At 34.6% G+C, this 20,796-nt stretch overlaps 2 protein-coding genes and 1 non-coding gene across 3 annotated transcripts; 1 reads left to right on the top strand and 2 right to left on the bottom strand.

Moving 5' to 3' along the window:
- Positions 1 to 3,342: 3,342 nt before the first annotated feature.
- On the top strand, positions 3,343 to 5,571 carry LOC121219093 (aluminum-activated malate transporter 10). Its single transcript, XM_041096727.1, has 6 exons — positions 3,343 to 3,775; positions 3,863 to 4,003; positions 4,107 to 4,379; positions 4,472 to 4,578; positions 4,653 to 4,796; positions 4,899 to 5,571. The coding sequence occupies exons 1-6, from the start codon at positions 3,442 to 3,444 to the stop codon at positions 5,346 to 5,348; spliced, it is 1,449 nt and encodes a 482-aa protein (XP_040952661.1). The 5' UTR covers positions 3,343 to 3,441; the 3' UTR covers positions 5,349 to 5,571.
- Positions 5,572 to 17,456: 11,885 nt separating this feature from the next.
- LOC107954444 (protein LEAD-SENSITIVE 1) lies at positions 17,457 to 20,445 on the bottom strand. Its single transcript, XM_016890004.2, has 2 exons — positions 19,153 to 20,445; positions 17,457 to 18,390 (listed from the first exon to the last, which is right to left on the bottom strand). The coding sequence occupies exons 1-2, from the start codon at positions 19,244 to 19,246 to the stop codon at positions 17,699 to 17,701; spliced, it is 786 nt and encodes a 261-aa protein (XP_016745493.1). The 5' UTR covers positions 19,247 to 20,445; the 3' UTR covers positions 17,457 to 17,698.
- Positions 20,260 to 20,333, bottom strand: TRNAV-AAC (transfer RNA valine (anticodon AAC)). Its single transcript has one exon. It is a non-coding gene; the product is annotated as a tRNA-Val (tRNA).
- Positions 20,446 to 20,796: the final 351 nt, after the last annotated feature.

Raw genomic sequence — 20,796 nt, 5'->3', positions numbered from 1 at the left:
GCAGAAGAACTGTAATCAAGTCTAAAACTTTATCACTCTATTATTCTCCTTCACTCTTATACTTATTTGTCTAGCTATTGAGAATGCATGTCTCATTCATGTATTCGACAATGTTTTCAATACAACATGGACAGATTCAATTCAAGCCATCGACACCATTGCCTTACCTTTGCCTTGCCTTGTTCTTGTTCTTGTTCTTGCCTTGTTCCAGTTCAAACAAATTCCACTTTTTCTTCTGTAAAAGAGAAAGAAGGGATGGCGAAGACATGAGTAAAAATCAGGAACATTCAAACACAGTTCCAAGACGACAGACGGCTTACCTATTCCCCATCATCTAATGATTCCCCAGAAATTATGTTGTTTAATCGAAACCCTAAAACCCCAAATAACTTAGACTGACCTAAAACCCAAAAAATTTATCGAAACAGAACTGGATGTGCTTACCTATTCAATCGACAAATCTCGCAGCTGTGCCCACCGTCTTTCAAGATCGACTCCGACCACCTTTCTTCCATTTCTATTTTCGTGATAAGTTTTTACACACTTCTCTCTGTAATTTCGACACTTAGAAATTTTGTTAAGGGTTGCTGTAACTGGAGGACGGAGGCAGAGATGTAAGTGAATTTGTCCGCTGACGAAACGGCGTCGTTTAAGTTAAGTTATAAGTTTTGCGGCGCTTCCCTATAAAACGCCACAATAGAATCTGATTCCCTAATTCACAGAACGACGCCGTATATTGTAATAATTGTGGCGTTTTTGACTAAAACGCCGGTAAAGGATACCTTTTGCGGCATTTTTATATAGAAACGCCGCTAAAACTCTCATTTTCTTTTTGTCTTACTTTTAAATAATTAATTACCAATTTATTTAACAAATAAATAATTACTAACTTATTTATTTGTTTATTTATTTATACCAATTTTAGTTTGGTCCTATATTTACAAATTAAATATTTAATAACTATATATATATCCATATATATTCATATATATCCATATATAAGTAAAATATATACAATGGACGTTAATTTGGGTTAAATGTTTTGCCAGTTATAACTATTATTAATTATTAGTTATATTAACAAGTCTCAAATTATAAATTAACCTTGTAATCTTCATATTAACCATTCAATTTATATATGTAGCTACGTACATGCATAAAGTGATCATCTTATACCTATTATACTCAAAACTTATCTTAATATTAAATTTATTCTGGATATATATTTTACAAATATATAAGAACATATATATTTACCTCCAAAATTAATCAATCTAATATTAACCTATTAAGAAACCCTAAACCCCGGCCAAACCCCTAAAACATCTATAACCCTCAGTAAACCCTAACCCTAATAATTAACCCTATACCCCTAAATTCACATAACCCCTAAAGCATAACCTAGCCCCTAAACCCTAAACTATAAATAACAAACCTTAAATTCATATATACCGGCCCGTACTCCTTAGAATACCATGCATCGACCAAAAAATTCCGTAAATATTCTTTAATAATAAAAAATATAGTGAAAATCTATTAAAATATAATAACTTATATTTATATAGTTAAAAATATTGTATAAAGTTGAAATAAGGAAGCAATATTATCTTTATGACAAATTTTCGTATGAAGCTTCGAATGTCCTCTTAACAAATGGATGAAATTTGTTATAATAAACTTGGTACAACAAATTTTGTCTCTTTGTATAAAAAACAATTTTTTATTATAAAATTTGGTATAGAAATGCATTTTTTTCGATAATAAGTTCGTAAATGATGAGGACACGGGTTAAATGGCCTTTAAAGAAACGGCGCCGCTTAAATTAATTTTAGGTCACATTTGCGGCGTTTGGCGTAAAAACGCCGCTATTGCTTGCCTTTGCGGCGCTACCGGAAAAAACGCCACTAACTTTTCAATTACAGAAAGAAACGGTGACGTTTTCACAAATTGTAGACATATTTGCGGCGTTTTACCTTAAAATGCCACTAAATTTTCAATTACAGAAAGAAACGGTGACGTTTTCACAAAATTGTAGACATATTTACGGTGTTTTCCCTTAAAACGCCACTAATAGAGTACACATTCAACTGAAACGACGCCGTTCTGACACAGTTTCAAGAATATTAGCGGCGCTTCCCTATAAAACGCCACAAGAGAAACTGATCCCTAACACGTAACGACGTCGTATTGATCCATATAAAACACGAACTTTAGCGGCGCTTAGCAAAAATGCCGCTAAAGAACAGAGAATTAGTGGCGCTCAGATAAAAACGCCACTAATGATACGAGCATTAGCGGCGCTTAGACAAAAACGCCGCTAAAGAACAGAGAATTAGTGGCGCTCAGATAAAAACGCCACTAATGATACGAGCATTAGCGGCGCTTTGACAAAAACGCCGCTAAAGGTTAAAAAAATCGCAAAAACGACGTCGTTGGTTTTAGCCTTTTTGTGGCGCTTTACATAAAACGCCGCTAATACCTATTATTGCGGCACTTGTTGGAAATCGCCGCTGATGTCTACCTTTAGCGGCGCTTTGACTAAATCGCCGCTAATGCTCGATTTTTTGCGGCGCTTTTATTTCAAACGCCGCTAAAAGTGCGCTAAAGGCTTATTCTGGTGTAGTGTGGTTAAAATGAAAGCTACTGTCAAATTTGTATACAAACCAGACTTTCTCAACCTGAAATTATCTGTATGGCTGATATACATATACAGCATATATATTGTTTGGTTATAGCTTTAATTTGCTGTGGTTTTCATAATCATCGTCAGTAACCAAGCTGGGAAATTGACTATGGCATGTGCCCATCACATCACCTAGCACTAAGTTGGAACCGTCAACCTAAATTAGCCTGAAGAACCACGGCAGCACCTTAATTAGAAAAACCATCAGTATTGGTGTGCGGTAATGTTAGTCTCGATCCTTTGAATCCCTTTATTTTTATTTTTATTTTCTCTCAAATTGATTAGTATATTACCATATCTGTATGCAAACTTTTTTTAAGCGCATTTCCCTGAGTTTGTGCTGCTTCCATGATCTTTATCTTGACAATGAGTGCCAAAGGTCTCTTCTCTCCTCTTTGCTTAGGAAAATATCCACTTGGCATAAAAGACAACAACCAAAACCATATCGTGTTTGCATTTACTAATATAAACCATAAAGCAAATGACGTTCAGCTAAAAGGTGATCGAATTTTTTTAGGCCATCTCCTGTATATCTCCTTTAATTTAAGGACAACTGGCAAGTGCTTTTCACTATTGGAATTTACCTACCGAAACTCGGATATGCTTTTAAGTTATTAGGGCTTCTCATGTATAAATATTTGCTTTACAATGGCGTTTAGTCCATATCAGTATATCAGTGTAGACAAGTAGGGAAACAAAAATAGTGAGAGGCACACCAGTAGACCAGACAGCCTGATAAGCTCTACTTTATTTTCAACATGGCAAAGAAAGCTTCTAGCAGATTGGAATGGAGGATAAATGTGCCTGATGGGGCATCGAAGGTGTTAGAGCCTGAATCTGGAGCAGTAGGCAAAATATGGGTAGGATTAAAAGGTTGTATGGGAATAATAGTTTTGAAAGTTTGGAGGGTTTTGGAGAATGCATGGCCTATAGGAGTTGCAGACCCTAGAAAGGTAATCCATTGTATCAAAGTGGGACTGGCACTGTCTATTGTATCACTTTTTTACTACATGAGGCCTTTATATGATGATTTTGGAGGGAATGCTATGTGGGCAGTAATGACGGTGGTGGTTGTTTTCGAATACACTGTGGGTTAGTCTTCAAGGCCCTCAGCACTTTTCACTTCATGTTGTTTACCTTATTGAACTTGATTCACTCTTTTTTTTTTTTCCATTGCAGGCGCCACATTTTATAAATGCATTAACCGAGTTATAGCAACTTTTCTAGCGGGTGCACTTGGTGTTGGTATTCACCTGGTGGCTGAACAGTCAGGAGATCAATTGAAACCCATAATTCTTGGGATCTCGGTTTTTCTCTTCGGTAAGTAAAATTAAAGTAACATGCCAAGAAATTAAATTCACTTTCTTTCTCAGCTCAAAGTTTCAAGATATTTGTTGTTGTTGTTGTTGTTGTCGGTATGCAGCTTCAGCAGCAACTTTCTCAAGGTTTATCCCATCGGTTAAAGCCCGTTTTGATTATGGTGCTATGATCTTCATCCTCACCTTCAGCTTGGTCTCAGTTTCTGGCTACCGAGTGGTGGAGTTGTTTGAGTTGGCTCATCTGAGGTTATCCACAATTGCCATTGGAACTTCCTTGTGCATCCTTGTAACCATGTTGTTCTGTCCCGTCTGGGCCGGCTGTGAGCTTCACCATCTAATTCATCAAAACATGGAAAAGCTTGCTGATTCCTTAGATGGTAAGTTTAAAAAGAAAAGAATCATTGCCAAATGAGATTATGTATCGGAACATAGATTGAAACTATAATTTTCTTTGTCAAACTAATTGCAGGATGTGTGACTGAATACTTCAAAGAGAATGGAAGTGAGAAGGATTTAAACAAGAAGATGAAAGGCTATAAATGTGTGCTTAATTCCAAGGCAGCCGAAGAATCTATGGTAGAATGTTATTAATGGGATTAATGTTTCGTTTCCTTGTGCTTGAAGTTGAACCTTCAATATGAATTTGACAGGCCAATTTCGCTAGATGGGAACCAACACATGGTCGGTTCAACTTTAGACATCCTTGGAAACAATACCTCAAAATCGGGGCTTCATTGCGCAACTGTGCCTACTGCATCGAGACTCTAAATAGTTGCATCAGCTCAGAAATTCAGGTCAGAATCATAGCTGATCAAAAGAACTCCTAAAGATTTCAAACAAAAATGGGATATATATACTTAAAGGTTAAACTATTTGCTTGTTGTAAATGGATATAGGCACCTCCATGTTTGAGGAAACATTTCAGTAATAAGTGCATGAAAGCAAGCTCCTACTCCATCAATGTCTTGAAGGAACTGGTAATAACAATCGTGAAGATGAAAAAGTCGTCCAACATAGATGTCAAAGTTGCAGAGATGAACTTTGCAGTAGAAGAACTTGTGGATGCATTGAAATCTTTGCCGACGACCCACTTTATTGCAACAACAACAGGAGAGGAATCAACCAAAGCCAAAGCGGAGGGGGTTGAAGGCAGTGAACATCCTAGTCCAATCATGAAGGTCCTTCCACTAGTGAAGGTGGTTTCAATGATGGTGGAAATTGCAACAAGAATAGGGGGAGTTGTTAATGCAGTAGAAGAGCTGGCGAGACTTGCAGAATTCAAGGCTGCAAAGGATGGGAAACCCAAGCAAAACCAACCTACGGACAAACTTGTTGCAGATCATTGAAATAATTAAACCATCTAAACGACCAAACCTTGAAGTTTGAGTTGGATTGTAATTTGAAAAAACTCGTGTCAAAAAAATTAGTAAAATTTATTAGAAAGTAAGAATTATTAATCAAATAATAATAGTGCAGCTAAAGTAGACACTGAAAAATAAAGTGTAAATAGTGAATTTTTGGTGAGGATTAAATTGAATTTTAGCAAAAATACGAGGATTAAAATGTAAATAGAACATAAAAGGAAAAGGATAAGGATAATTTTAAGTTTTAACATTTTCCATCAAATCCTACTTGAATTTCATTGAAAATTCATGAAATTTAGTTAGCTTTGATATACAAAAGTCATCCAAAAGTGATTTATCTACAAGAATTAGAATTGAAAATGAAGAAAGGAGTAAATGGAGGCGAATCATGGAGAAGCTAAAGGGGTAAGTAATTTAAATAATTTCTGCTTCATTTTTAAGTAAAGAAATTATTATATGTAAATTATAAGTTTTTATATTTATATCTTAAATTAATTTGTATATTAAATTGATATGTTGAATGGGTGGTGATGAATGAATAATGGATGAGAATTTGTGTTTGATTTATGGTATGAATAATGAAAATGAAAACGCAATGAAATTGATAAGGTATAATGACTTTTTTGGCACTCCAACTTTATAAAAAGGTTATTTTAGTTTTTTATTTAATTTTTCGTCTATTTTATCTCTTGAACTTGCGTTTTTTTGTCTAACCACCCAAAAATGGATGGACAAGTTAACATTTGTTAACTTTACTAATGTGGCATACACCTGGATGACACATAAGCATTTAATTAATTTTAAAAATTTTAAAATATTTTTTATAATTTTTTACCTTTTACTTTTTAAAAATAATTTTTTCATTTTTAAATTCTAAAAATTAATTAAATGTTGACATCTCATCCATGTTCTAGTGGTGAACAGGTACACCTTATGGTGAATTCAGGCTCTACGGAGCGACGCATTGAAAGAGGTTTACTAACTCTCTAGATTCAAAAGTCCATTGCTAGTCATGCCATGATCCAGTGGTGAATAGGTACGCCTTATGGTGAATTGAAGTCTACTAAGATAGCAAACAGGGAAGCCTATCAGGGCATAAAAGGAGAAGTCACTATATGACTCGCGTGGCGAACAGTCTGACATAATGATCATGACACGTCTGAAAACGCTAGCATGCGTGCTATAAGAATGCCAACCAATATGTGAAGACAGAAAGAATAAATGAATGAGCCTTGAGCAAGATTATATGGGGTTAAATGGGAATTTTCCTTCTAGTTATTCTCGAATAAGCATCCGCCATTAAGAGTCCACTAGAGGAAATGGACAAGCCAACCTAGGTTAAGAGGAAACAAAACGATTTATAGGTCTTACTTGGAAGTGGGAAGTCCGCCAATGACTATCTTGGAAGGAATGTCCGCCAGTGACTGACTGATTGATAAAGTCTGCTAGGGATTAACAAAGAAAGAGGACGTCCGTCAGGACTATCTAGTGTTGGGAAGACCACTTAGGGCTATCTAATATGGAAGTCCGCCGAGGACAATCTAAGGATGGGATAGTTCACTGGGGACTAGCTGTTGTTGGGAATATCTTGTCAGATGGTCTGAAGTGGTAAAGTTCTATGGAACTACTTACTAGTACAAGTATGCAAGGAAAAAGGGGAGCTTAACTATCAGTCATATCTCATATTCAAGGGCCGCAAATAAAGATATTAGTAAATGAGTCTTCTTAAGATAAGGGTATATGAACAGGCTAAGTCATAAAAGGGTAATTGTTGAGATAATATGGTATGTCTATATTGTGTTCAGTATGGAACGAAAGGATCATGGAAGAATCCACCATTGTGGCGAGACATTTTCATGTCCGCCAATAGTTGACGATAATCCGCATAGTTGTGTATATGGTTATCTCATGATGAGTCAAAATCAAGAAGGTAAAATGGAAGTTTGAGATAAAGCTAGATAATGTTAAGTCCTAGAAAAAAAGGTTGTGTGAAATAGAACACTTACAACTAAATCAGTCGATATGTTCCACCAACAATTAGTTCAGATAACGCATGGGCATTGGCTACGCCAATCAAACAGTGGAATCTTCTAAAACACTCAAGGAGTTTTAATTTTGTGCACTAACTCTTATTTACTCAAAAATTGAGAGTCTTTTATGAAAACTGTTGCACAAAATTTCACTAAGTTTATCTGAACTTAAGAATGTATTGTTTTGTATGCAGGGCCAATGAATGACTCGAAGGTCGTGTGGAGGGACCAAGCCATACATCGTCAGGCCCACGCGAGTGGTGTTGTAGCTATAACATATGTATAGAGAGGCACCCTCAGAGGTTATGTCTCAAGGGTTTTATTAAGTGTACTAATGTTGAAGTCTTAAGTTGTAAGTCAGTGTAAATTAATTGTTCATACTTAGTAAGGCAAATATGATTGTAAGAATCTTAGTGAGTGTAGAAGGTTCATTTGAAGTTAGTATTCAAACGTAGTGATATTTAAAATATTAGAGTGGCGTCATGTGGTAAATATAGGATTACAAGTTGGCGTTGTCTAAGTCTATAAATAAAGTAAGTAAGAAAGATTGTTAAGTAACAAGGGTTAATTGTGACACTTGGTGTAACACCCCTAACTCGTATCCGACGCCAAAATAGGGTTACAGAGCATTACCGAACTTATGACTTAAACAATCATACATTTCATAATCAATTATCATTCAAATCAAAATCCATTCAAATACATTCATACAATCCATGTTACGAGCCCTCGAGGCCCTAAATAGACATTAAAAGTGGTTTGGGACTAAACCGAGTATTCAAGAAATTTTTAGAAAAAACATTGAAATTTTTCAAAGTGCAAGGGACACACGCCCGTATGGCCAGGCCGTGTGTTAGGCCGTGTGAAAATTGGAGGGTATACTGACTTGTGCCTCACGGCCAAGCTACACGCCCGTGTGCTAGGCCGTGTGCAGCTACTGACTTGCTTTCTAAGAAAATTACAGGGGACACACGGCCATGTCACTTGGCTGTGTGTCACACACGGCTGAGACACATGTCCGTATCTCTACCCATGTTGACAAAAATAGGTCATTTTTCAAGACATATTTCTCACCCAAATTGGTGTAAACCTATACACATCAAAATACATGAAACCATGGTATAAATAGGCACTCAAGTCCAACCAATATCAAGTTTATAACATGTACATTCACACCATAATATGATATCCATAAACACATTCATTTGACCACTTTAAAACATACCAAACATAATTCAAAGGTTACCTAAATGGTCAATTACATATATGAGACATTGTGCCTAAAACTTAACATACATAATCATCTCCATTTCAACTAATTAATGCCAAACACAATTTCACAAGCAAGGTATTCATATAGCAGCCATACACCACATATCAAAGGACCATTTGAACATATATACATATCAAAATATGTGACCACCTTACAAGCCATCTCAAATGGCCAAAACACAACAAGACATATAGGCTACATTAGCCAAAACAACTATACATGCCATTTAACCAAAATATACAAAGTCCAAAATACAAAAATGAGAGTTTGATAGTGCGACACAATCTCCGAAAAATTCTAAACCGAGTGAGCTTCCGAATCACTATAAAACACGAAAATTAAAACAGACTAAACAATTAAGCTTAGTAAGTTCGTATGGCTAATAAATACAACTTACCATTCATCCACAGTTTAGATAAGCATAATTAAAACATAGGTAAATTTCAATTGGCCTAAAGCCTAACACATAATCACAATCATGTTAGTCATGTGTGAATACATCAACTATAAATTACTTTTCGTATTCCACACGAATACCTGTACTGGTTCGTATCAACTCTTAGAACCGGTGAGAATTTTGGCTAGGGAAGTTAAAGAATTATGGAATAAACGAGTACCATTAGTTAAAGTATTATAGCACTGTCATGGTTCGAAGGAGGCTACTTGGGAAACAAAAGAATCGATGAGATCACATTATTCGAACTTATTCTCAGGTAACAAATTTCGAGGACGAAATTTTCTAAAGGGGGGAGAGTTGTAATAGCCCAATTTTCAGTAGTGTCGAAAACAGTGGTTCGAGACCACTAAATTTGATGAGTGACTTCAAAAATTTTATTTTTTATTTATTTACGAGGCAAGTGTGATTTTAGAAATATTCTTGAATTGGTGATTTATGTTTTAGAAGAAGTTATTAGGTAAAATAGTTTCGAAAACGAGGAATCGAGACATCAATTTCATAAACTGAGCCATAAATATTTTTATAAATATTTACGGAGTTTCATTGCATTAGTATTAAAGATTCGTTAGAAAATTTTAACATTTTGAAGTTAATTAATTAAAAAGGACTAAATTGAAAAAGGTGTAAAACTTGCTAAAATGATTAAATAGCTCAAGTGTTAAACGAGGGAGGACATAAAAGGCAAATTATCCCAAAGATGATGGCTTGGGTGGCATAGACAGAGAAAAATCAAAGAATCAGGTGAAATAAGGGAAAAATTGGAAAATTGAAAAATTTAGCTTACAAATTGAAATAAAAAGAGAATTCTAGAGAATTTATTCATAATTCTCAGCCAAAAACACCATTGAAGAACCCTTAAGAAGCTAGTTATCATATTTTGCTACATGTGAGTTCAATTCTTGCTCTTTTCTTGAAATTTTTGTGTTTTTAAGATTTTTGTAACTAAGCCTAACTATCTAATTCATTAGTTTTTGATACCATTGATGAATAATCTTGAAAGTTACCATTGATGAGTGCTGGATGTTTATGATGAATTAACATTGATTTGAAGCTTTAATTTTGTTATATGATGATTTTATCAAGTGATTTCAAGGGAAATTGATTTTAGGACCAAATTGTGAAAAAGATTAAATCTTTGGGTTTGGTATTAAATTATATTTATCAAAGACTATGTAATAGCTTAGAATATTTATATAAAGTGTCACTTGAGAAAAATTAACTTATTTGATGGGCTAATTGGTGAGGGACTAAATTACAAAAATTGTAAAATTTAGGGTAATTGTGCAATTTCAAAAATTACTGGGTATAAATTGTGAAGTGAATTAGAATTGAAACATGTGCTAATGAATGAATAATTTTACATTTTAGATCAAGAGCCCTTAGACCAATGCGAAAAAGGGAAAATAGCCGAATAATCTTTGAACCACTACAAATTCCACAATTTAACCTAGGTAAGTTCATATGGTTAAATTTTAATGTTATATGTTAATTGATGAATGACATTTTGTATTTATTCGTAACATTTTTTGAAAATAAAATTATTATTAAATTTATGACATTGAATCAAATGTTCAAAGCGAACGGAACGCATGATTGAGTACAGTCGTTCAATACAAAAGAGGAATTGATGGCAAAATTACCCAAGTAAATCAAGGTTCAGCATTTGTTGTGAACTCTTGTGTTTGATTTCCGTTTAGCTCTCATGAGCTTCAATCAACTCATATGAGTTTTAGTTTAACCTTAATGGGTTTCAGTTCAGCTCTTTCGAGCTTCAGTTTAATCCTTCTGGGTTTTTGTTCAGCTCTTATGAGCTTCCGTTCAACCCTTATGGGTTTCTGTTTAGCACTTATGTGCTTCTGTGCAGCATTTGGGCTTCTGTTTACAATGTACTCATATCCGTAAGACGTTCTCTGATTTGACAAGGATTGGTAAGTGTCATATGGAAATAATGTTTGAAAACTTAAAGTTATTATTGTTATTGATCTAAAATAAGTGGATTCATCAATTAGAGTTGTGATTGACAGAAAATGTTTATGAAATGATTTATCTAAATGAATTATTATAGTATATTCGGTAAGATTTATGTTTAATGCCAACGAACTTACTAAGCTTCATTAAGCTTACTTGTGTCGTTTACTGTTCTTTATAGATTTTCAAGAAGTAAGGAAGTCGAATCAGCACATCGGATCGTACTATCCAACTTGTTCCGGTAGATTTTGCTATACATATTATGGTTTATATGGCATGTATAGGGATTGGAATGGTTTTAAGTAAAGTTGGTTTGTGTAAATACTAGGAGTTACACTTTGATTAAGTTTTTAATAAACTTATATATATATGGATTAAGCATGCACGAGGTTTGTTTATAATGATTTAATGATAGCTAATCAAAAGGCATATTGAGGTATGGTTGTAGTTAAAAATTTAGTAAATATGTAAATATGTATACATGAATAACTTGGTAAGTTTGGATATTGAATGTGTAATGATATGGTAGATATAAAGCTTCATTTTAGCTTGATTTAAAGGTCTTGTTATGATTTGGGAATGTAAAATTGGTTATACATGGGTTGACACCAAGATGGGGTGAGAAAATAGGCCATAAAATGGCCTATTTTCGTCCACACAGGCAGAGACACGAGCGTGTGTTTCAGCCTTGTGTGACACACGGCATGATACATGGGCGTGTGGTTTGGCCGTATGTCCCCTGCACCTTAAAAATTTCGAAACAGAATGCCTAGGTCTTAGCACACGGGCGTTTGGCTTGGCCGTGTGACCTCTGCACTTTACACACGGCCTAACACATGGGCACGTGGTTGGCCATGTGACCCAAGCCAGTGAGTTACATGGGAAAGGACACGGGCTGGGACACGACCATGTGCCTCACATCAAATGCCCACAGGCCTAAGACGCGGGCGTGTCTCTTGGCTGTATGGCTCGCACGGCCGACCACACTGGCGTGTGTCCCCTGTTTTTAAGAAAATTTTTGAGATTTTGGGAAAAATTCCCTGAGTATCCGGTTTAGTCCCGATTCACTTCTAAGGTGTATATTGGGCCTCGAGGGTCCATATAAGGGACAATATGAGTGTTATATAATTGATTTTTGATATGAAAAATAAAAGGTTGTGAAATGTTCGTATTTAGTTCGTAAAGTTTAGTAATGTTTCGTAACCCTATTTCGGCGACGGATAAGGGTTAGGGGTGTTACACCATGCATATCTACTAACTCATTTAATGGTCTAATTGTCATATAAGGACCTCCACTTTAAATTTCTATAGCTATTTAACACATTTAGCTAATAGAACACAACCTTCGCACTTTACTCGATTTAGTCTTTTTCACACATTGAGCATACAAACGGTAAAATTTCTTAATAAAATTTTTATACCAACATATTATCATACTATAGACCACAAAATAATATTAAAATAAATTTTTTGACTTCGTATTTTTGGTCCCTAAACCACTATTTTGATATCACTAAAAACGGGCTGTTACACTTGTTACCCAGACCCGACCATCGAGTTGGGTATAGGGTGTTACACACTCTTTCATTTATATATTCATTTTATTTGTTCTATATTCTTCTCTGATTTTTTTTGTAAGAGAGAACAATTAAGGAGTGGTCTACATGGGGGGACAAACATGCATATTACCTTATGAAATTGAGAATATAGTAAACTGGTAATCTTTCTAACTCTTTTGTATTTTTCAATCGAGGAAAAAGGAAGAAAAATTAAGGATTTCAGTTTAATTCATTGAATTTGTATTGTGATGATTAATGTCATAGATAACCTTTAAAGTTTCTCTACATGCAAATGAATCATGGTTTTCTTACATATGTATACCTTCCTTTTGTTCTGATGTGGTTGTTATGCTTAGCTAACTGAGAAAGAGGCTCAAGTGATTAGGAAAAAAAATTAGGCAAATGTAGCCGGTATCAACTTTCAAGTAATTTGCTGGTGAGTTTTTGGACTCAAATCTTGAGTGTTTTTTTATGTATATCAGTACTGTGTTGTTGTAGTATGATTGACTTCATATTCTACTGATGATGATGAGTGGAATTATTATGGGATGTTTGTCGTACAATTGAATCATGCAAAGTGATGATCTACAAATGCATATTTGGTTGTGTGTATAAGTTTGTTTTTTTATGAACTGTCACCAGTAAAGTGATTACTGAAGAGATTATCATTGAAATAGTCTGATAGGTGATATGTTTGGAATGATTAATATTGTGTTATTAACAGTATGTTTAGTTGAATGCTTGTTATATGTCAATCATAAAAATGAATAATATGCAGAGTGTGGAGGTATGTAATGGCGGATGGAAGTTGAAGAAATATCATGTTGTACACCCTGTGCCACATGTTATTGGTTTTGCGAAGGTTCGAATGGGTTGTACGAAGAATGTATATGCATATTTTGGTTTTGTAGAGGTTCGATTAGATTGTACGGAGATATATGCTGACATGTATCTGATAACCCTACGTGGGTTCTTTCAAGTATTAGACTCTGTGGAGTTTAAGGCTTAAAGCCTCATGTATGTAAACATGCCCCATGGTCATGGACATACGCAAGATAAGGCAGTCCGCTGGACTTATCTCATGATTTAAGTTACAATAGTCCGCCGTACTTGTTTTCTAAGCTTCATAACAAAGTTATACGTGGATTTTCTCCATGTGAAAGCCTGCGGAATAGTTCGATCCATGAATCTTCTATATGAATCCATATGTATGACAATCCATTGGATTTATGTTTATGATTCAAGCTATGGCAGTCTGCTGATCTTATATTCATGTTTCAAGTTTAAGAGTTTAAAGAGACTATCTTTCATAAGAGTTAGTATGGACTATTACCCAAGCAAGAGATCGCATGGGATTGGCCTTATGTTCAAGTTACGATAATTCATATGAATTATTTTTCTTAAGCCAAAATCCACAAGGATCTTCTTTCATGTAGGAGTCCAATAAAGACTATCTTAAATCAAGAGTCCACAGTGAATATCCACCAAATAAGAGTCTGGCAATGACTATCTACCAAACAAGAGTCTGACAGCGACTATCATTTAAGAATGAGTTCACAAGTAAGAATCTGCCTATATTAGTTTGTGATTATGATTCCGCATATAAAGGTTCGCAAGTATGGTCTACAAGTATGTATTTTCCAAGCTCGAGTTCGCGTATATAAGACTTTATGTGTAAATCCTTCTGTAAAAATTATCCAAGTGGGAATCACCATGCATGAGTTTTCTGGAATCAATTTGTCATATGTTAATCTGCAATAATAACTGCTAAGGTAATTTCCATATGTTATGCTGGCAAAATAAGTAATAATCCATCTTGTATGAAATCAATGCAAACAGGTAAGTGAAATCATTCCACATTGTAGCCTATAGCACGAACGATAGAAATGGAGGATTGCGACAATGCAAAAAGTGTACAAATTTTCAAGTTGAGCCAACACAAGTGAGGATAAGAATACGTCAAAAAGATGTGCGAGCTATACTTTTCAAGTAATGTCAAATAGGAGATGAGATCCATGAAGTTCTAACTTATAAATTCATAAATGGTATGTTATATTAGTAACTCACTAATTCATTTGAACTTAGTTTGTTATGTTTTCAGGTATAATGGGTTATATAAGGAGCTGAAAAGGGATCAAGCCAGAATTCGTTCAAGTTTAGGCGAACTTGTGTTCTTAACTGTAACATAAATATATTTGGGTGACCTAGAAGCTGAGCCTCTGGGTAAGAACTCTCTTTTCTTGTAACTAAGTATGAACCATAGTATGCATATATTAGCAGTTCAGCTAATTAAACCTGTTAAGATGTTAATGACAATATGAGAACTAAATTGTGTATGAGTAAAGAAGACATTTTTTTAGTCATATTAGTTGTAAATTGTTCCTAGTTTGTTTCAGTGATAACGTAACCTTTTGTATATGGACCTGTTGATCGAGTCGGGTATAGTGTGTTACATTAAGTTGCTGAACTCTTCAAAAGGTTTTTTTATTTAATCATTGAGCTTTTAAGTTTTTTTTTAAAATTCCGTCAATGAGTTCCACATTACAAGTCAACGATTGGTATGGCGGATCAATACTCATTGGCAAGTATTTATAGGCCAACTGGTCCAATGACTTTCTCCAGATCGATTGGTGGTTCTCCTTTCAACCGGTTTGACCAATCGATTTGATTCGATTCAAACAACTATAATATAAATAATTAATTTTAAAAATGATTTTAAAATTTGAATTTAATTCAAATCCAAATCTAAAATTGAATTATTTAAATAATTATTTTGATTAACTTAAAATTTTGAATTTGAAATATTTTACAGAGAATTTGAAAATTATAAATTTATAAAACAAAAGTTTCAAATATAAAATTTTAAAATCTAAAATCTAAAATCTAAAATCTAAATCTAAATCTAAATTCAAATTCAAATTTCATTTTTTTAAAAAAAATACTTTAACTAATTTAGCTTAAAATTATCATTAATGGTGATTGCTAGTGATAAATAGGCTTAATATAACCTTTGGTATCTGAACTTTGGCACCTAAACCTTTTTTTGGTCCAATTTGGCACTCAAACTTGACACTTTTTCCTAATTTGGTACCTAAACTTGACACTTTTTCTTAAGTTGATACTTAATCTTTTTGGGGGTTCAATTTGGTACCTGAACTTAACTCTTTTTTCCTAATTTGGTACCTACTCTTTTTTGTTCGATTTAATACTTGTCAAATGTTTTACAAATTACTCAAATAAACTAAAAATATTTTTTATGAGGTAGCAAAAATAATTAATGTATAATCGACATGTGACAGATGACATAATATTTTTTTATTTTACATGTTCAATTACTTTTAGTTTTAATTAATTAATTAATTATTTTATTAATTAAAAATAATGAATTTCTTTTAATTTTGGGTTTTAATTTTTTTATTTAATATTAATCTGTTAAGCATAGCTCAATACCTATTTTTTTAACATGAATTTCCTCTAATACTGACAATATTTTTGTAGCATAACAAAAAAAATATTGTTAGTATTTTGGGTAATTTGAATAACATTTAATAAATTTAGGTACCAAATTAAACCTAAAAAAAAACCTTAGGTACCAAACTAGAAAAAAAAATCCAAGTTTAGGTACCAAATTGAGACAAAAAAAATAGATACCAAATTAGAAAAAAGTGTCAAGTTCAGATACTAAATTGAGTCAAAAAATAGTTTAGATACTAAATTAAAAAAATAAAATTTAAATATCAAATATTATATTAAGCATGATAAATATTATTACAATAAATCCTTTTTAAGTAATGATTTAATTACTTGGCATAGTGATTGCATTGAATGTATGAAAATGCATAGGATGGATTTGTTAATGTGCCATTATAGTGATCATGTCATATATTTTTAGTGATGTATGATTATAATTAGTATTACTTCATGCTATTAAAACATGTATATTAATATATGCTCTATTAAACAAGGTTAGAAATGGTTGGAGTATAATTGATAGAAATTGTGTTTTGTGTTCGAGGTAATATTTGATATTTATGTGCATTTTATTCAACATTTCTACATATTTACATTAATATTTGTGTGCACCATTGTGAAGTGTTAGAAAAAGATGTGTTTTTACATGCATCGGAGTATTTATGCTTGTTTGACATTTTTGACATCTTTGTAGAATGACAAATTGTTTATTCCGCGTGTAATTTTCAAAGTGTGTGAGACTTCATTTTAAATCCATTGAATTTGAATATATATTCGATAATATCGACTTTATTTTTTAAAAACTTTATTATATTTATTTTTGAGTTGTTAAATTATAATTTAAAATTTTTAATTCAAATTCGTAATAGTTTTGGATAATAAACGGATTTGAATTTTATAATAAATGCAAACATTTAACTTGTCATCACGATACAAGTCTAGGATTCTCATTTTCTGGTGACATAATCCAACCGAATCAGTCAAGACTGAACTCTATACAAGATGCTGGAACATTTGCCCGGATGGTGTAGCAGGGCCCGCAAACCAACGTCTCTTCCATGAATGCATATAGGGACACCAAAACATCGGGGAGATATATGTTTAAATTAAAACTCTGATAATTTTGGACACAAATACGTCCATTTAGTAGACACAAAACTAACATAATAAACATATCATTAGATCGGTTTGAGGAGGACTTCCTAGGCGCTCTAATGTCGCTCACTTCCCTCTTGTTTCCTAGCAAGCTGTTCTTTACATCTCATGTCATCTCTGTTTCCTTTCACAAAACAACAAATAAACCTGAAAGATTGTGTATTCTTTAATGCATGATAACAAGCAAACACTGTCACCGACTTCCATTCAATCCTTCATTAAAGTTCTTTCGGAATATACTGCTTACACAGATAGAATGCAGCCTTACTGAAGATAACAATATCTATAAGCAGAGAGGAGAGAGTAGCAAAAGACAATTACATCACAAATTCAACGTAAGATTGCAAGTAATGCTTTTATTTATGCTAGCAAATGAACTATGCACCCAAACTTTCCACGCACAAGAAACTCACATCATGTCACAAAGTCACAAGTTGTCTGCTCAAAGCCTCGTTTTCTTGAGCTGCTTCATCGTGATGCTCTGCCCAGCCTAGGCTCACGGCCAAGTCCTCAACAGCTACCTTGATCACATCACTTCGAACACCTATGTCAGTCGCATACCGGCTCATACAGTACATCCCAGCGGTAACTGTTGCCACGCCTACAGGGCTTGGCATCAATAACTTTAGTGGAGAAGAAAGAAGAGCAGCTAAAGGGGCCCCAATGACGGAAGAAGCCTGACCGCTTCTTCCGACCCCTTGCTTTTCCATAATCAGAAGACCAGTTTTGCAATACAGTGCAAAGTCCTCACAGTTATTCTGGAATATGTCATAATTTCCAAATCCATTTTGAAGAAGGTACATTGCCCTGTGGATAACTGTTTCAGGAGGGTCAGACATTGCTGTGGTGCATGTGCCGCCACGCACTTTGGCAAGGAAAACAGATGGGGTCACCCCATACTCAAAGCAGTAGAGCAATCCGTTTCGAAGAAAGCAATCCAGGCATGAGAGTACTACCCCACTGTTCGGCTGCCGGAAGCCACAATCGGGAAAAGTCGGACAAGTTGATCGAGGAGATATAGGATTGTATAGATCAGAAGATGGCTCAGTGCTAGAATCCAAGTTACGTTCAGGTCTAAAATGAACCACCTTGCTTCCACCAACAAAGATACCTACATGATTCAACCATACAAGGAACTGCTCAAGTAAAACATCCCCCAACCTCATCTAATGCCTGAAAGTACTGATTTAAGTTGTTGAGATATGGTCTGAACTAAGAGCTAAGCTAGCTGTGATTTCCTTTCATATTCCTAACGATTCAGTTATGCCCTGGATGACCGTAGTCAACCATTTAACTACCAAGGAAAGACTCTTTTCATGCAGGGTTGAAGGGTTGACATTGGCAACTGTGTCTTGTACTAGACTGAGCAAGAAAAAAGGAGCCACCTATTTAGTTCAACGCATATATGGCAAAAAGTACTTCAACTATGCCAACTACAAAGGAAATTGACTACCATTTTGCGCTTAGCAAGGAATGCATAGATAAATCTGATGGAAAGGAGCCAAATAACAGGCAATTCAACCAAGATGCAAGTAGTGAGATTCTGTGAAGAACAGTCTCTTTAATCCTTGGAGACTGTATAATTCCATGTTTGACTAAATGTTGATTAGTTATGGACACTAGAACTTGTAGCAGTTTATCTGCTAACCAGTACATCAAAAGTAAATCGGGGGCAATCAAACAAACAAAACGGTGGAACAAAATACATATAAAAAACAAGACAAACCCAGAAAACGAGATAAGAGCACAATCACAATGCAAAAATATTTCAAGTTTTTTTTTCTTTAATTCTCTGCAATAAACAAGAAAAAAAGAAGAAGAAGAAGGGAAGCATAATTCGGAAAAGGGGGAATGGAAGGGAAAGAGGGGCTACCATGATGGGAGTAGGTGAAAACAGCTCTGTAAGTGTAAATATGATCTCCTGGATTGATCTCACTCCTCTCTACTCTGTTAGTAAGTAGACCCATTTCTTCACCCTTTCACTTACTCTGCTGCTTTGCCACTGATAATGTAAGGGGGGCTCCGGATCCCTCTGCTTTGGTAAAGGCAAAAAGCCCCAAAAACACACACTGCATTTGACCCCACGCCGCATAATTTAAGGCATTGTCGTCTTAGCAGCGTGGCTTGATCTAATTGGCTCACCGAATCATCCGCTCAACGAACGTTGCTACTTACTAACCCTTTTACCGGTTCCTTTTTGCATTTTCTTTATTTTATAAAAGGGTCAGGATCAATGTTCTATATCAATATCATTGATGGTGTACAGATCCCTTTGCTTTTTCACCGTGACAAGGAAAGGGTAAGTTTGGAATTTAAATCCACCGTCATGATTCATGAGGATTTTAAGCTTGTTTTAACTTTTTTAAGGGAAAAGATGGGCTGGGATACGAGTGGACAAATTAAAGGACTTGTAGCTTTGGATTCGTTGCTACATTAGGAAGTTTCCTTTTATTCCCTGCCTTCCTCTGTAAACCCTACACAGCATGCCCTCTACAACCTCATGTATATTCCACAATTTTGCATTTTTTGGAAACCTAATGAAGCTATTCATATTCCAACAAGTAATATATTTATAACACAGCAATGAACTAGATCATCTGGACCAAAGAAATATTATTGGTTTTGGTAAAGAATGAAAAGTTGCTATTGAACATATATATGATATTTGTAGATGATGCTCCACCTATAGATTACTGAATCAAATTATGGGTTTATTTGTCTATAAGAGATTTGAGATAAAGAAAGTGAAATCTAAAGACATTGTGTGCATAGTGCATATAGGGTTTCCTGTTGGGTGGTGGACAAAATTCTTTCTGGGTTAGACTTCGAGGAGATGGAGAGTGAATGAAGTGAAGTAGTTGTGGCTGCGGGATCCAACTGCCCCGGGTTTCCAAGAGAGAAAAATTTGAAGATTGTGGTCCACTATTCTCCTCTACAGTCAACCCTGTTGTCGCCTTGTCGGTGAAAATATTTAAAAAATTGGCGTCGCCCGGACTCGAACCGGAGATCTTCAGTGTGTTAGACTGACGTGATAACCAACTACACCACGACACCTGTGGGATATCGAACTGAATGTTTGCATAACACAGCTTGGGAAATACAGGCAATGATATTGACAATTTAACTCACTGCTTGTCATCACCACTCGTTATATAACTTCTTGAAGCATGAATTGAAAAAGCAAAAGAAAGAAACGAAGCAATTGGCGCTCTATGAACACCGCTTTGCTCATACTGCAACAAGTTGGACAGAAATTCCTTTGAACTAAATAAACGATGGGTTTGGGGTGTTGTTTACTTCTGTTAAATGTTTGAAAATTGAAGGGTGTTTACTTCATGTAAAAACAACTATTCAACTAATCTTATCTCACTTAAAAAAAATAAAATAGAAAAGTGAGTTTGATAACCATAAAACATGTCAACGTTATTCTCTTCCTAGTGAATACGGTTTGCTTATTTAAATTTAACAATTGTTTCAAAGCATCATTTTACTCTTAATATATATCATTTTTCTCATT

The sequence above is a fragment of the Gossypium hirsutum genome, chromosome D07, assembly GCF_007990345.1.
Source record: "Gossypium hirsutum isolate 1008001.06 chromosome D07, Gossypium_hirsutum_v2.1, whole genome shotgun sequence".
Classification (NCBI taxonomy): Eukaryota; Viridiplantae; Streptophyta; class Magnoliopsida; order Malvales; family Malvaceae; genus Gossypium; species Gossypium hirsutum.
Note: the sequence above shows the minus strand (reverse complement) of the source record. Positions and strands in the feature narration are given on the sequence as shown.

Bases quoted from the DNA above. Each gene is read 5' to 3' on its own strand.
- LOC121219093 (XM_041096727.1), top strand. From the start codon at position 3,442: ATGGCAAAGAAAGCTTCTAGCAGATTGGAATGGAGGATAAATGTGCCT. The intron at 4,579-4,652 runs GTAGAATGTTAT...TGAATTTGACAG, and splicing joins AGGCAGCCGAAGAATCTATG to GCCAATTTCGCTAGATGGGA. The intron at 4,797-4,898 runs GTCAGAATCATA...AAATGGATATAG, and splicing joins GCATCAGCTCAGAAATTCAG to GCACCTCCATGTTTGAGGAA.
- LOC107954444 (XM_016890004.2), bottom strand. From the start codon at position 19,246: ATGGGTCTACTTACTAACAGAGTAGAGAGGAGTGAGATCAATCCAGGA. The intron at 18,391-19,152 runs GTAGCCCCTCTT...TGAATCATGTAG, and splicing joins TTTCACCTACTCCCATCATG to GTATCTTTGTTGGTGGAAGC.